This window comes from Sorex araneus, chromosome X, assembly GCF_027595985.1.
Source record: "Sorex araneus isolate mSorAra2 chromosome X, mSorAra2.pri, whole genome shotgun sequence".
Classification (NCBI taxonomy): Eukaryota; Metazoa; Chordata; class Mammalia; order Eulipotyphla; family Soricidae; genus Sorex; species Sorex araneus.
In genome coordinates this window covers 198,785,061-198,802,034 of record NC_073313.1, presented here as the reverse complement: position 1 = coordinate 198,802,034, position 16,974 = coordinate 198,785,061, and the positions used below count along the sequence as shown (strand labels likewise).

The following is a 16,974-nucleotide window of genomic DNA, read 5'->3' as shown; positions in this document are numbered from 1 at the left end:
GGCTCAAGGACTATATGGGATGCCAAGGATTGAACCTGGGTTGGCCACATGCAAGGCAAACGCCCTCCCTGCTGTACTATCACTCCTGCCCCAAAACACACTCTTAAGTAATGAAACAAATACAAAATCAGATGTGGTAGTATAGTACAGGGAGAGATTATTTCATATTTGGATAAAGAATTGAGGATAAACTGTGATCATTTTCTTTTGGGGGGCTTTGCTTTGTTTGGGGATCACACCAACTAGGGTTAGGGGTGAGAGAAGGGCACTACTTCAAGGTCTGTGCTCAGTTGCTGGAGCTGCTGAAGGGACCCTATTGTTCCAGGGGGTGAACCTGGGGACTGGCATGTAAAATACGCACTCAGTCTATTGAGATATCTCTGACCCTTCTTTTCAACTTTTAATAATGTGAATTGGGTTTCAGGTAGATGGCTAACATGTGCTTCTGCTTTAGCAAACAGGAAAACAAACAAAGTTTCTGTAGTGATCCTGTGGTTAAACCTATAAGCCAACTGCTATTAAGTGCATCAGTTCATAATAATTATCTCAAACCAAAATTGTGGTATTTAGTAGAAGTCTTTTGGCATTCAGGTACATAATTTCAAACAACTATATTTAAGAGATGATTTCATTTTTTGTAGGTGTACTCTGTGGCTAATCATGACAGCAGCCCCATTCAGTACAGGGCTTTACTTAAAAGTTAATGTCCTACTTTTGTAGTATGATCACTCCTTGGAGGTAGAGCCAGACGGTAATTCCCACCTTCAAAATCCTCTGGGGCAGGGTCATCTCCTCTGTGCTTTTAGTGCCAATTGCTGAAGCTTTAATTAAATACTTCAGGCATTTGAACTGCTTAGGTCATTGAAACTATTTTGGGAAAAGGTCTTATGTAGCACTTAGATCCCACCTTTCTGTAAGAATGACAGGCATGACTTTTAGATAAGACTAGATAGTCACGTTTGTTAGTTAAAAAGGAAAAGCAGTTTTGTTTGTTTTAGCATAGGATTCAACCTCTTGGCCTTTACCTATTTCAGTTCAGCACAGAGATATATTTTATATTGCCTGCTAGGATTGTTTTAGCTGAATTGTTTAATTGATTATTGATTCTTGTAAATGCTTCATTCAGCACCATTGCCTTCACTGTGTGCCTAAGCTTAGGTTCAGTCCTAGGAATGAAGTTTGGTAAATGTTGTGCTAGTGAGGAGTTCACATATAGGTACTAGGTAACTAGGTCACACCTTGAAGTCACTCTGCCCCTAAATTTGTAGATAACATTGGTCTAAATTCATCTTCTGCTTCTTTCTGTTCTGCTCTTTGTTTTGGAGCCATACCAATGGTGCTCAGGAACCCACCTGTGCAAGGATTGATCCTGGACCTCTTCGGGCCCAGGATCTAATTTTAATTCAGTTGCCATTGTTTTGCAGTTAAAAAAAACTTTCAGTTTGACATAATCTAGTCTGATTAGTTTAATTTTGCTTTTGTTTTCTTTGTTAGTAAGGTAAAATTATTGCTGAGCCAACTCTCCGGCACTGTCTTCCACCTCTTATGGGGATTCAGTCTCCTTTATGATATTGTAGAGATTTCTCTTCTTGGAGTCACCTTTGGTTCAGCTTTAAATGTTATTTTTTTGATTCTTATTTTCAGACTACCTTTCATAATTTCTTTTTTCTTCCTTAGTTTAACCATTGCACCAGTACCCAGGACTGTTGTGATTTATTTATGGGTCACTGTGGTAAATTTCATAAGTATATCACATAAAAATGTCTTTTTCTTTTTTGTGGCTGTAGTGTCACCAAGATACACTGTGACTACAGACCCTACTCTTTTTAGAGTGCTTTTTGCTCCTTTTTAATTTAGACAATATTCGTTTATAGAACAACATATGTTGTAGAGATATAATTTCATACCTTTACATAGCTTATTATCAAACTTTGAGTGTGTGTTGATCGGTGTTTGTTTTTGAATTCTGAGAATGCTTTATATATCTTGAATATTAATCCTTTGTCAGATTAATTGTATGTGAGTACTTTTGCTATTCAGTAGGAAGTATTTGGATATTTTGTACTATTACCGAATTAAAAAAAAATTTATTGGCATTTCCTACTGCGAATAGAAGTTGTGTCCTTCCACATGCAGAGTAAATGTGCTATCAGTGAGCCACACCCTGGCCCAGAATCTTTTTTTTTTTTTTTTTTTTTGCTTTTTGGGTCACACCCGGCGATGCACAAGGATTACTCCTGGCTGTGCACTCAGGAACCACCCCTGGCGGTGCTCAGAGGACCATATGGGATGCTAGGATTCGAATCCGGGTCGGCCTCGTGCAATGCAAACAAACGCCCTACCCGCTGTGCTATCACTCCAGCCCCGCAGAATCTATTTTTAATTCAGTTGCATTGCTTTCGAAGTGTAGAAACATTTACTTTGGTGTAATTTATTCTGATTAGTTTAATTGTGCTTTTATTTTCTTTGTTAATAAAGTAACGTTATTGAATATGCCTCTGAAGTTAGTGTCATGGAGCTCTAGGCCAACATTTTCCTTGATGCATTTTGTAAATTCTGGTCACATTGTTGCCAAACAGTTTTCCAACAGTTTTTTAGGGTTTCCATATTAAATATGAGCTAGTAGATTAAGATCACCAGACATGAGGAAAGGTCATAAAACAAATGTTTCTTAGTCTGCTTTTCTCATGGACTAAAATTGAAGAAAAGATCAGATCACATTGCTTCGTTGATGGTATAAATAAAAATACAACTATGCTATATGTAGAATCTGTGGAAAGAGAAGCAAAAACCTGGGACCTGTCTAAATCACAAATTGAGTGCATAATTTCTTAGAGAAATAGGTTCTATGCTACTGTCAGTATGTGAAATTTAATCACCACCTGGAGTTACTTTATGTGGGCCAGAGAGAAAGACTCAGTGCATGGTTTGCGAGCAGAATGCTGGCTTTGGAGCCCCTGTACCTCTGGGTGTACTGAAAACAGCCAGGAGCACCCCCCAGACACAATTCTTGGCATGGTCACAGATAGAGAGGTATGGCCCAACTCTCTTCCCCACTGAAAGAATAAAGACAGTATGCATTTCTGAGCTGACTTTGGTTATCTAGCATATAATCCCTGCCAAGGACTGAAGCATATTAGAGTTCTGATTCATAGAGCCTCAGTCACAACTCAAATTTGCTGCTTTAACACAAAAACCATCCTTGATGTTACTGTCACTGTTTCCCGTTGCTCATCGATTTGCTTGATCGGGCACCAGTAACTTCTCCATTGTGATACTTGTTGCTGTTTTGGGCATATCAAATACGCCACGGGTAGCTTGCCAGGCTCTGCTGTGCAGGCTAGATACTTTCAGTAGCTTGCCGGGCTCTCCGAGAGGGGCGGAGGAATCGAACCCGAGTCGGCTGCATGCAAGGCAAATGCCCTACCCGCTGTGCTATCGCTCCAGCCCCTTCCTTGATTTTATATCATCAAATAGCTCTGTTCTAACAAAACTGCATATATGTGTTTGTGTGTATGTGAGTGTAATATTTTTAAAGCAGACCCACTTTGGTCTGTAGCTTGTGCAGATCTGTTGATACTTGCCGAGTTATCTAGTAGAGACTTATGAGTGCAGATGAATTAATCCTGTGTATCTGTATTCTGTGTCTAGAAAATACTAAGTATTGTTTCAAAAAATTAGAAATCTATACTTTGCTTCATGGCATTTCTACCTATCTCATGCAGATGCACACTGCTTTTTCTAAAGAATGGAGTTTGTTCTCACATTTCATTCTTTTGATAACATTGAAAAATTCAATTTATAGACTAAAGACTGCCAGTATGGGGGCCAAAGTGGTAGTATAGTGGGTATGGTACTTGCCTTGTGGCCCAGAAAATAAGACAAACAGGGAGGCAATATAAGATGCCAGCACTCCTTAAATATTCTGAAAGAACATCTTCTAAAGTTAATAGCTATTCTTTTTTTTTTTCTTTTTGGGTCACACCTGGCTATGCACAGGGGTTACTCCTGGCTCTGCATTCAGGAATCACTCCTGGCGGTGCTCAGGGGGCCATATGGGATGCTAAGAATCGAACCCGGGTCGGCCGCGTGCAAGGCAAACACCCTACCCACTGTGCTATTGCTCCAGCCCCTTAATAGCTATTCTTCTGTAAAAAAAAATGACTTACTTGTTGAAGTACTTTAAGTAAAAAGCTCATTCATATTTCTCTTGAAATTTATAGGTAGACTACCAGACAAATGAAATACAACTTTTAAATCTACTCTAGAATTATACTCTCTTAAATACTTTAGCTTACCATCTTAATTTCAGTACTTCTATTCTAAAATATTGTATAGTTAGATTTTAAAGCTATCTATATCTATCACAAATGCTATTCGATAAATTTTGTTTTTAATCCATTTAAGACAATTGGGCTTCAAAAAATGCTTTGCCATTTTTTTATGAATCTTTATAATGAACTTTACTTTTGTTTTACAGTAAACCTATGATGGACTTATTGATATTCCTCTGTGCACAGTATCACTTAAATCCATCAAGTTACACAATTGATCTTTTGTCAGCTGAAAATAACACCATTAAATTTAAGCCAAACACACCAATAGGAATGTTGGAGGTGGAGAAAGTAATTTTAAAGCCAAAAATTTTGGATAAAAAAAAGCCTACACCTATTATTCCAGAGGTAAGAATTTTACTGTTAATTTTGTTGTCTTGTGGCTAAAGTATTAAGTTTTTTTAGTTACTGTATATAGATGAATTTAGCACTGTAGCACTGTTGTCCCATTGTTCATCAATTTGCTCGAGTGGGCACCAGTAATGTCTTCATTGTGAGACTTGTTACTGTTTTTGGCATATCGAATACGCCAGGAGTAGCTTGCCAGGCTCTGTCCTGTGGGCAGGATACTCTCAGTAGCTTGCTGGGCTCTCCGAGAGGGAATAGATTAATTTAACAAAAATTAATTTTGCCAGTACAACTGACTGTGAACATGACCTTTTCTTATGCCTTTATTTTAGGACCTAGATTTTATGAATTCTTGGATTAATTAATACTGGGGATTACTTTAGGTTTAAAAACTCAAAATACGTGAGCTATATATTTCACTTGTATAATCATGTTTCTAATTTTAGGATTTAATAAGTTACAGTAAAACGATAAGATGATTAAAAGCTTCCATACTCTTTCATTTGAGCCATAATGCCAGAAACACCAACTAAAAAATCTTACTATTTCTGAGTTAATAGTACATATATAATATTTAATATTTTGCTTTTTTTACTTCTTTTTATTTATTTATTTTTTTTTTGCATGGGGGAGGGTTGCTTGGGTCACACTGTGGAGTGCTCAGGGATCATTCCTGACTGACTTAGGGGATTACGGGGAATGCCAGACTCTCCAGTCAGAAAAGAATGTTGTTTTGGGATCACAACCACTGGTGTCCAGGGCTTCCTCGGCATCCCCCTAGCAGTGGTTGGGGGTCATACTCGGTGCTAGGGATCAAACCCAGGTTTGCCACATGCAAGGAAAGTGCATTCTAGCTCTCCTGTTTCCTGGCCTCAAAAAACTTTTTTATTGAGGCAACTTTAAAAATTGAATATTAGAGATAAGTATTCCTCATTTTAAGGGTAGAATAAAGTATGTTCGGCTCTCTGTTCTTATGTTTGATTATTTTCATGTAAATATTTTAAAAGGTTAAAAAAAAAGCACCCATTACACCATATACAAGATTTTTATGTTTGAGGTCTAAGTGATAGTACAGTGGGTAGTGTGTAAGGTATTTTGCCTTGCATGCAGCAGACCCAGGTTCGATCACAGGAACTATGTGAGTTAATATTACATCCCATAAGTGCTAGGTGTACACTGCTAGATGTAGGCCACAACCCCAAGAAGTAAATAAGGCTTTTGTATTTCTTTTTTACATTTAAAGCTACTTGAGATGCAACTCTTGACAAGAGTTTTATAATTAAAAAACTTTAATAACTTTTTTAAGGAACAAACTTTTCTAAAAATCTGCTTTGAATTTAGAAAAGAATTTTAATGAAAATAATTACCAGGATGGAAATATGCTATTTTTTGTATAAATAAATATGGGTAATTTCATGGTTATAGAAATTATTGTAGAAATATATTTAGGAGGTAATTGTATAACTATGACTTTAATCTGTTTCAGAAAACTGTGAGAGTAGTGATCAATTTTAAGAAAACACAGAAGGCAATAGTGAGAGTTAGCCCACATGCATCACTTCAAGAACTTGTACCCACTATATGTAGCAAATGTGAATTTGATCCACTACATACACTGTTGTTGAAGGATTATCAATCTCAGGATCCCCTTGATTTGACAAAATCTCTTAATGAACTGGGACTAAGAGAATTATATGCAATGGATGTCAACAGAGGTAAGACTTTTTACTTTTTAAATAGATAAGATGTTCATTTATTTATCTGTATGTATTGTGCTTATAGGTATTCTAAAATTTGTAATGATAAATTAATGGATTCTACAGATGGAAGTTAATACATGTCACTGGATGGTATATGAAACCAAAATGTAATAAAATTTAAGTGGATTTCAGTTATTGAAATTCAAATAAAAACTTGTTTTTCTTAAACATTATCCCCATTATGTACTTTTCCAAGTAATAATAAATATTTTTGTAGAACTTAACTTATTTTTGACTTGCAGTTTTAAACAGAAAATAAAAAAATCACATGTCAAGTTATTGTTCCAATCAGGTGTGAATTACATCCCATGAACTTTGCTGTCTTAATTATCATTCAAGTCTGGAATTTTTTGGGACGATTTTTCCTAATTCAGTCCCCCAAATCAACCCACATAAAATGAGTTAAATTTCCCCAATTTTTAAAAACCAAACATAGCTTATAGTATTAATCTATGGAAATAACTTAGGTGTTTAAAAGTTAAAATGTGATGATGTTAGGTACTATTGTCATAGATGATGTCTAATAGAGAAATGCAAGCTTATTTATTCAGTATAACTCATTTCACTAGAGAAATAAGTGTTTACCAAAAAGACAACATACATTCTTGCATACATAATATAAACCTTAATCCTAAAATAGTAGTTTTATATTCCATAGGCTTCTTTAAACTCAGTGTTTTTTTTTTACTTGAACATACATCATCTTTTTCAGTCAATTTACCCTCTTTTACTCCTTCTGTAGCCACTTCTGTTACTGCCTTCAATAAGTCATCTTTACAAGGTAAGACATCTGAATCAGTAGAAACAAAAAGTGTATCATGAAATCTCTATTTGTAGTGAGTAAATTGAAAGTAAGCTTGTTTACCCTTTTTCTTAACATTACTAATTAGTACATATGTGAGAGATTTTAAATTAAAATGTGTTGAATTTTATTTCCTAAAAGTATTACCTAAGGTTTCCTTTTGATTTCTTAATATTTCATTTTAACATTAGAAATATTCTTATAATATATAACACATTTCTGACCAAGGCAATAAAATTATATTTGCTAGGGTATTTATTGGGTACAAATGATAGTTTGTTGGTGCCAGGTAAGGATCTGCTCATTTCTTTTGAAAAATACTTAGAATAATTAAGCAATATTTATTATAGAAAATATTGTAGCCATGATGGACCCAGCAATAATATATTGGGTAGGGTGCTTGCCTTGCATGCAGCTGACCCTGGTTTAATCCCTGGTATCACATATAGTCCCTAGAGCACCTTCATGAGTTATTCCTGAGTGCAGAGCCAGGAGTAACCCTTTAGCATTCATTGCCAGGTGTGGCCTAAAAGTAGACAAAAAAATAAAAAAGACAGTATCCATAAAATTATTTATGAATAATTTTTTTATAACACAGAAAATGCTTTAGGTAAACTGAGTCTTTACAGTATGTCAATATATTTAATACAGGATGTGAAAACAACTACAGGATATTTAATATCATAAAAAATTTTAATAGTGGTTACCTTTGGGTGATAGGGCTTAGGGTGACTGTCTTATCTTCTTTTGTTATTATAGAATTTTAGAATAGGAATTTATTGTTTTCATAGCGAACAACTTTATTAAAAATGTCCAATAATAATAAACTCTAAAGAAAAAACAAACCAACAAGCTATACAGATTGTATTACTGGAATCTTTCTTTACTGCTTTTATTTTAATTTTTGCATAATTGTAGCTCTCAGTTTGAATAATTAAGCCCACATACGTAATAGTATGATTTTTATTGGTGGTTACCACAAAGAATATCTTAAGCAAAGGAGCTGAAATTTCTTATGAAGTTTATTCATTTCTTTCTTTCTTTTTTTTTTTAATTGAACCACCATGAGATACAGTCACTCCATTTCTTTCTTATGGGGCTACATCCAGACATACTCAGGGCCTACTCCTTGATCTGTACTTGAAGGTCATTGTCTGCTGTGCTTGGGAGACTTTGCGACACCTGATCAAACCTTGGCCTCCTGAACACAAACTATGTGGTCAGCCTATTGAACTCTCTCTCCAGCAGTTTCTTATGTCTAAAATAAATAGAAGACAGACATGTAATTCTTAGTCTACACTTACATTCAAAACTAATTGGATAAGTTGATGAGGGAGTTGGCTCTGTCTGTCTAGTCCTCACTGATTATTTCCGTAATAATTAAGAGTTTGGAAGAAGTGAGGAAAGATAGACCTCCTCAAGCTCTACAGAATAGGCTTTCTCCAGCTGTTTCATTTTATTATATTATTATTATCATTATTGTTGTTGTTATTATTATTATTATTATTATTATTGTCATCATTATTATTTTGTGGGTCACACATGGCTGTGCTTGGGGCTTACTCAGAGATCTCAGAGATCTCCCCTGATACTGCTCTAGGGACCATATGTGATGCAGGCTGCATGCAGAACATGTGCCTTACCCACTGTACTCCTTACCCAGCACACACACTTAGATTATTTTGAACTAAGTTTACTTGGGAGAGAGTCTCTTGCCCGCACGCCTGGCTATCTTTCCCGGGGCCCCTCGGAGGGGATGGACTCCAGCTTCCCTCCCCACTCCGAGCAGAGCTCCCGGTGGCGAAGACCACCGGAACCTAGCTACAGCCATGCTCGAGGCCCCTCTCCACACCTTCAGACAAGCCTCATGCATGAAGGTGCCGGCAGAGGAACCCAGGTGTGTGTAATCCCATCAATGGCCAACATCCAGAGACTTAAAAGCAAGCTCCCAGAAGTACTTCTCCCTCTGGGGGAAACTGGCAAGCTTCTGAGAGTTTCCTGCCCACATGGGACAGCCTTGCAAGCTTCCCATGGTGTATTCATATGCTAAATCCAGTAACAAGCTGGATCCCATTCCCCTGACCCTGAAAGAGCCTCCAGTGCGACATCCTTGGGAGGGCCAAGTGGAGAGAGACTTCTAAGATCTCAGGGAAAGGAGGCGTGGAGGGTTATTGAGCCCTCTCGAGAAATCAATGATTAATGGTATTTCGTGATCGTGATCATTTCCTGAAGTTTACTTGGAGCCCTGCAGGTTCAAGAGTAACTTAACTTAGCTACTTTCATTACCCAGAAAAATAAAACAGTGATAGTGTCCAGTTGCAGAGTTATTTCTAGAAATAACCTTTTTATTGGAAAAATGTGCCCATATGGCAGAGGAACCAAGTAACTATAGAGCACCTGTTCCTTTTGCCTTCAGTCCCCTTTCCTCTCCGCAGTGCCTCAGGCACTCTCCCATTGTCCAGTTCAACACCAGTGACTTTGCTTTGCCCCATTTACTCTAGAATTTATGTCCATGTAGATTTTTGATGTATATGTAATTAATTTTGTTCTTTTTTACTAGTGGTCTGATGTTAACTTCATTGCTCTACCAATCCATGGAAACAGAGTGACAGCACATACCTGTCAGTTGTAATTGACACTTGCTCCTAATTTTGCAGTTCTGTCTTTAGCCCAAATCAAATTTTAGATTTTTGCTGGCTTTATTTCAAAAGAGTAAAGCTATCGATTTCTAATATTCCTTTCAGACTTAGTACCATGTGATTTATTTGGAATATTAAGCTTTGTGAACATAACCGTAAAATAATTAGAATAGGAAAATCTCTTTTTACTATGTCAGAGTTTGCAAGATAAATCCAAGTGCTATAAATGCCCCTTATATAATACTATAAGTGTCTCATTAAAAGATATTTAATTTCTTGTGGGGGAACACACCCAGGGATGCTCAGGGGTTATTTCTCCTAGCTCTGCACTCAGGAATCAGTCCTGGTGGTGCTTCGGGGACCGTATGGGATATCCAGGGTTGAACCAGTCATTGGCCACATTCGAGGCAAGGACCATACCCATGGTACTGTCTCTTCAGAACCAAAACACATTGAATATTACCTAGAGTTATTTATGACCTCTGTTCTGAAAACAGGAGACCAAAGTATTTGAGTTGCTTTCTGAGTAAGTTTCAGTCCTTGTTGATATTTAACTCTGATTTACAGAGATCCCATAACTTATTAAAAGGGTTTGTAATACCTAGTTCACAGAAGTTTTCTGAGAAAAGAATTTAACAACACGAAAAAATAGTAACCATTAAGCACCATAAATATGTTCACCATAACTAGTTGTTAATATTATTACTAAAATGATTGTACAGAAGCATACGGCTTGCTTGACACTTGAAGCATCTTATTTATGAGGATTTACTGTGTGACAGTTTTATTCTTTTTAATTTTTTTGAGATATACTACAAATTTATCCTTAGCAATGTCAGCTATCTTTGTTTCCCCTGAATGGCTCCTACTTTTTCATAATGTATTATATTTCTAAACAGTTCTTTTATGTGAAAAGCATACAATTATTCCTAAGTCACGAAAAGATGATCACGAAATCCCATTAATCATCGATTTCTCAAGCTGGCTCAGTAACCTCTCCACTCCTCCTTTCCCTGAGATCTTAGAAGTCTCTCTCCACTTGGCCCTCCCAAAGATGTCACACTGCAGGCTCTTTCAGGGTCAGGGGAATGGGATCCAGCTTGTTACTGGATTTAGCATATGAATACACCATGGGAATCTTGCAAGGCTGTCCCATGTGGGCAGGAAACTCTCAGAAGCTTGCCAGTTTCCCCCGGAGGGAGAAGTAGGCTGCAAGATAGCCTACTTCTGGGAGCTTGCTTTTAAGTCTTTGGATGTTGGCCATTGATGGAATTATACACACCTGGGTTCCTCTGCCAGTACCTTCATGCATGAGGCTTGTCCGAACGTGTGGAGAGGGGCTTCGAGCATGGCTGTAGCTAGGTTCTGGTGGTCTTCGGCTGCCAGGAACTCTGCTCGGGGTGGGGAGGGAAGCTGGAGCCCATCCCCTCCGAGGGGCCCCAGGGAAGACAGCCAGGCGTGCGGGCAAGAGACTCTCTGTATCCCTAAGTATAAACTGTTTAATATTTAAGTGTATTTAAGTGAAAAATATTCTCTTATTTTTCTTTTGCCATAATTCACAATTTTTGATTGATAGCATGGCATTTAGTTTATGATCTTATATTGTGATTTATCTCAAAAACCGTATGATTCTTAGATACATTGGTTTGTATGTGGCGACAGTGATGGGGATCAAACACAAGGCCTCACGTTCAAGGCAAGAAACTTAGCATTGAGCTGCATTTTCAGCGTAGATCTGTTTTTAAAACTTACAATCCTTGATCCATAATGTTATTTACAATATATTTGTTGTAAAAACCAGGCAGTTTATATTTTAATTTTTTTTTACATTCGTACTTTTGTTCATAACTAAGTAGAATCCTGTGGTTTCACATAATGTTTACATGCCCTCTGTATTTCCTACATTGTATTTCATAATGGACTGGAGCAATAGTATAGTGGGTAGAGCGTTTGCCTTGCACACGGCCGACCCACATTCAACTCCTTCATCCTTCTCGGAGAGCCCGGCAAGCTACCGAGGGTATCCCAACCACACAGCAGAGCCTGGCAAGCTACCTGTGGTGTATTCGATATGCTAAAAACAGTAACAACAAGTCTCAGAATGAAGATGTTACTGGTGCCCACACGAACAAATCGATGGGACGACAGTGCTACAGTGCTTCAGTACTATTTCATAATATAAAATTGTGATTACATATAAGGAATAATCAGATTTGGGTGAAATAGTTTTATCAAGAGTACTTCATTGATAGTACAGTGTATTTCTGTTAGCAGAGTATTACATCATTTTAATATTAACCATCTACAACCGTTTCCTATGTCAGCTAATTTGGAGTTCAACAATGGTCTATTGCAGACATCCCTCCAGTTGTTAGTTATTTCTGAAAAACTGTTTGCCTATGTGATGTAAGTAGACATTACATAAGTTAGAAAATACAAGAAAAGTGTGATTTCTTGTTCTTCATCAATTTTTAAAACAATAGACTGGTTCCTTAGCAGTGCACAAATGTGAAAATGATCATAAGTTCTTTACCAGGGGTGTCGTATCATTATGAATGCAGGTAATTAAATGTTTTATTTTATTGCATTATTCTTAAGATGTCTAGCTTTTCTTTTACTTTTGCCAGTGTAGACTATCTTGTTAGGTCCCGAGCCATCGTATGTGTGTATGTATCTAATGTTATCTTCTTTTCCTTTTGTGGTTTTTGTCTTTGTTGCTGCAATGCCTGGTTGTCATAATTGGTTGCAGTGCTCACACTTTTGATTACAGTGCTTCAGGGTTTTGCACAGTTGCTTGTGGTGTGTGACAGCTGCAATGCTTTGAGGATTGCATACACTAGGTTGTGGTGCTTACACAATTGGTTGCAATATGCTGGGGTTCACTTGTTGTGGTTCTAGGCATAAGGTTGGCAGTGCTGGATCACACTCAGTATTTGGCACAGTGCTGGGGACTGAATCATGGCCTCACACATGAAAGGCAGACACTGCACCTCTGAGTCACCACACTCCGGGACCCAGGATCCTAATCTCCATTTTTCTTTTTTCTGAGTTTTACAACCACACCTGGTGCCACTTAAGTCTGTTTTCTGCCTTGGTGCTTGGGTGTCACTCCCAGTGGTGCTCAAAGTGCCATATGGTGCAGGGGATTGAACTGGGCCTCTTGCATGCAAAACTTAAGTTTAGCCCATGGAGCTTTATCTCTTGCTCCTTTAAAACCAGTCTGGTCAACTTTGATACCCTTTTAAACAGCCCAGCCAACTTTGGTACCCTTCTCTCTAGCATGAAAAGATTGTAAAGCCTTATCTTATACATTTCTTGATACTGACAAACCATTTTTAAGTAGCCACCATTCCTTTTCGTAGGGATGGTATAGCAAGGCAATCCATGTGAGGCTGGTGCAACACACTACTGGATTAGTCATTGTTTGGACCTTCTTGTTGATTGACACTAGGATGTAGTTTTTTTTTTTTTCTTTTAAAATTTTTTATTCATTTTTTTAATTTTTAAATTTTATAATTTATCTAACATGTTTACATATTAATTAACATATTTGTGACCTTACTATAGTTATAATTAGGATGTAGTTTTTAGAATATGAAATAATGCACATGCAGCCTTAAGGATTGACATACTTCCTGCAGTCTAAGATGTGGTATTTCAGTGTGGGCACCAGTGACCTTGGGTCTGGGTAATTCTCTGTAGTTGGGACTCGTCTTACATATTGCCTCATGCGTGGTGGCATCAGTGTCAGTTGTGATTCTCCCATCCCAGTCATCAGAGGCCAGCAGTCCCCGCACAGTGTCAAATGCCCTTGGCAGCAGTGGTGGAGGTGTCAGAATTGGTCTTCTCTTCTAAAGCCCTTGATTTCAAAACATTGCGTATGATATTTTAGCAAAATTCTAAGTTTCATTATGAGTCATTTATTAGAGAACAAAATATTTGACGGTGATAGTTAAGTTCTGGGAAAAATTAGAATATAAAAGTAACAAACTGTGTAGTAGTAATTTTGTATCTCATTCCATTCAAAGTATTTATTTATACTTTTGAAATCTTGGTAATTGTGTAGAGAACATAGACTCTGGGTCATCAAAAATTAAATTTATGTCCTGGCTAGCTAGCTCTGCTATTACCTGATTGTTCGCCCTGAGTATCAACATTAATTTCTTTAAGGTTCAGTTTTCTATGCCTTAAATAGGATATTTAATTTTGTCTTCTCATTGATTTTGACTATTAAATAAGATATAATGTGCCTAGAAGAGTGCTTTTCTCAGTAGACCAGAGTTAATAGCTTTTATCATTAGGTAATTTTCAATGGCAAATAATAGAAGGAAATATTTGAAATGAACATACAGCCTCATGTATAAAAATTAAGGTATTATCTTCTATTTTAGAGTCCTGCCAAATACCACAAAATCTAGACATTATGAAGGAGAAAGAAAATAAAGGTTTCTTCAGCTTTTTTCAACGCAGTAAGAAAAAGCGAGAACAAGTAAGTATTTCTCATATAGCTTCTTTTAAGGTTGAGTTTTCACATTCATTTTTTTGGGTGTGTTTTTTAATCTACAAATTACATAAAGATTTTACCTTTCCATTCTTTATTAGACTGCAAGTGCCCCTGCAACGCCTCTAATAAGTAAGCACCGACCAACGTTTATAAGATCAAATACCATTTCCAAACCGTATGTCTCAAACACTCTGCCATCGGATGCACCCAAGAAGAGACGGGCTCCATTGCCTCCAATGTCTGGGTCTCAGAGTGCGCCCCAGGATCTCGCCCATATCCAGGAGAGACCAGATCCCGGTGTAATGAAATCCATGAGTGTGGATGAAACAAATAAGGTGTGATTTTGTTTCATTTTTTTACTTTTAGGATGAAACAGGTGAATTCCTTTTATGTTTTAGGATGGGAGAGGGGGAAGGCAATTGCCGTACCTGCACAATCTTTCTGGCCCCCAAAGCACTTTCTAAGTAAACCTTTCTTAGTACTTTTTGTGGTTTTGTTGTTGTTGTTTGGTTTGCTGGCTACACCCAGCAGTGCTCAGGGTTTACTCCTGGCTCTTCTGCACTTAGAGATCACTTCTGTTAGGCTCAAGGGACCAGATGGGGCGCCAGGGATTGAACTCAGGTTGTCCACATTCAAGACACACCCTACCCCCCGATGTACTATCCCTCCAGCCTCTCTTAGTACTTATTTAGAAAATCATCTATTAAATTTTCTTATTTCTGTTAATAGTATCTTTTTCTTAGGCTCTGGGAGCTAGTAAAGGATGTAAATAGAAGACTTACTTGCTCTTCATGTGGCTAACCCTGGTTTGAATTCCTGGAACCATGTTAGCTTCCTTGAGAAACACTAGGAATCACTCCCAAGCCAGAGTCGGTAGTAGCTCCTGAGTATAATCAGGTGTGATACCAGCTTCTGCTCCCCCTATCCCCCTACTCTCTCTCTCTCTCTCGCTCTCTCTCCCTCTCTTTCTCTCTCTCTCTCCTCTCTCTCTCTCTCCTTTTTCTCTCTCTCTCATTTTGATGGCCAGTGGTACCAGCTCCTGCTCCCCTAGCACCCCCCCACACACACACACTCTTGTTTTGGTGGCCAATAGATAGTATAGGGCCATGCAGGAAGCTGTCCCTGGTTCAGTCCCTGGTACTTGCCCTCCTGAGCATCAGCAGGGGTGGCCTTGGTGGCCCCCACCCACTGCTGCGGTGACTCTGGAGGTCCCTACACTGCAGAGCCTTAGCATCCCCATATCCTCAGCATGGAACTACTGGCCTGACTTGCCAAGAATCACCGGGAGTGGCTCCTGGGCCCTCCGAGCTATGCTAAAATGTTTGTTCTAGTGGCCTGACTTGTGGCTCAGTGGTGAAACACCCTCTATGCATGAGATCTCGGTTCAGTCCCGGACAACCCCTTTTTTCTCACAAACCCACCCTCCAATAAGGCCAAAGAGCTTCTTTTGTCTGGTGTTTGTGGTATAGAATAGCATGTTATAAGTCAGGAAGATAGCTATATTTGCAAACAATAGAATTACTGGCTGACCATTTAAGGGTATCAGCTGTATATCAGAAAAATTGTCATAAGAGAGGACATTCTCAGGTTCTGTCTTGAGATATGCACCAGAGAGCCTTAGCTAGAGAAGCCTTGTCCAAAGATGTGGGAAGAATATGAAGAGTATGGTGTGCCTGAGCAGAAACAGGAGACAGACTTTGAAACTGAGTGATTCTAGCAGGAGCCAAGTCAGGATCCCCTAAGAGTTCATTTTTGGCCAAAATTCCTTTTACTTTTCTTCTTAGTAAATCATAAAAGAGTGTATCATCCTTAGGATTGTTTTATAATCTTAATTATCTTATAACAATATAAATTCTTATGCTCTTGAGTAGCTAACAGAGTCTGATTTTTCTTTATGTAGCACTAAATCTTAGTCACTGCTTACAAGCTTTTGTTCCAGCTGCTCTTATCCAATATTTTCTGGTAAATGTCCTTTGTGAGTGGATCCTAAGGAAGTCTGTATTGTCTTTCAAATGTACTCTGCCTTGATACAGTAGGCCAAGCTTCCAGTGACCCCACCAATAGCTATTTCTTTTGATTTTTCACTCTCCGCTCTATGACGAGTTGATATCCACGTGTTAAGTAATTTTTTTTCTCATATGTTGCCTTTGGCAAACTAGACATCTTTATACAATTTTCTAATTATTTTTTTCTTTGATCTGGACATCTGTTTAGTTCTTTGATGTATTGCTCAGTAGGACTTGAAGTTATTTGTTTTTCCCTTGAGAGCCTAGAGAGCCACTTTAAAATTCTTTATTGCAAAATTTCTCATAATCAAGCCGTGGTGTGCTATATATTTGTATGTGTACACATGTATGCACATATAGGTATCTGCATTTATTTTACTAACTTTGGGGCCATATTTGGCACGATAGATCTTCCTTGTCTTGATATTTTTCCTCTTCTTAGAGCTTAGCACTCTTCTATTTTCATCACTTCCTTTACCCATTTTCTAAATGCAGAGCAATGTGAAATCATGTTCTTAAATTAAATTTACTATATTCTGTGAGATAAAACTTCCACTTTTTATTGAATCACCATGAGGTAC

The 16,974-nt window shown here is 37.8% G+C and overlaps 1 protein-coding gene across 6 annotated transcripts in view; it reads left to right on the top strand.

Annotated features, from left to right (window-relative positions):
- Window positions 1-16,974, top strand: part of COBLL1 (cordon-bleu WH2 repeat protein like 1) — a 195,613-nt gene that overhangs the window by 129,573 nt on the left and 49,066 nt on the right. For all 6 annotated transcript variants that reach the window (XM_055122939.1, XM_055122935.1, XM_055122934.1 and 3 more), the window contains exons 4-8: window positions 4,481-4,682; window positions 6,169-6,397; window positions 7,185-7,223; window positions 14,275-14,372; window positions 14,486-14,722. In XM_055122939.1, the coding sequence (XP_054978914.1) occupies window positions 4,481-4,682; window positions 6,169-6,397; window positions 7,185-7,223; window positions 14,275-14,372; window positions 14,486-14,722 (805 nt within the window). The remainder of the gene's footprint in view (window positions 1-4,480; window positions 4,683-6,168; window positions 6,398-7,184; window positions 7,224-14,274; window positions 14,373-14,485; window positions 14,723-16,974) is intronic.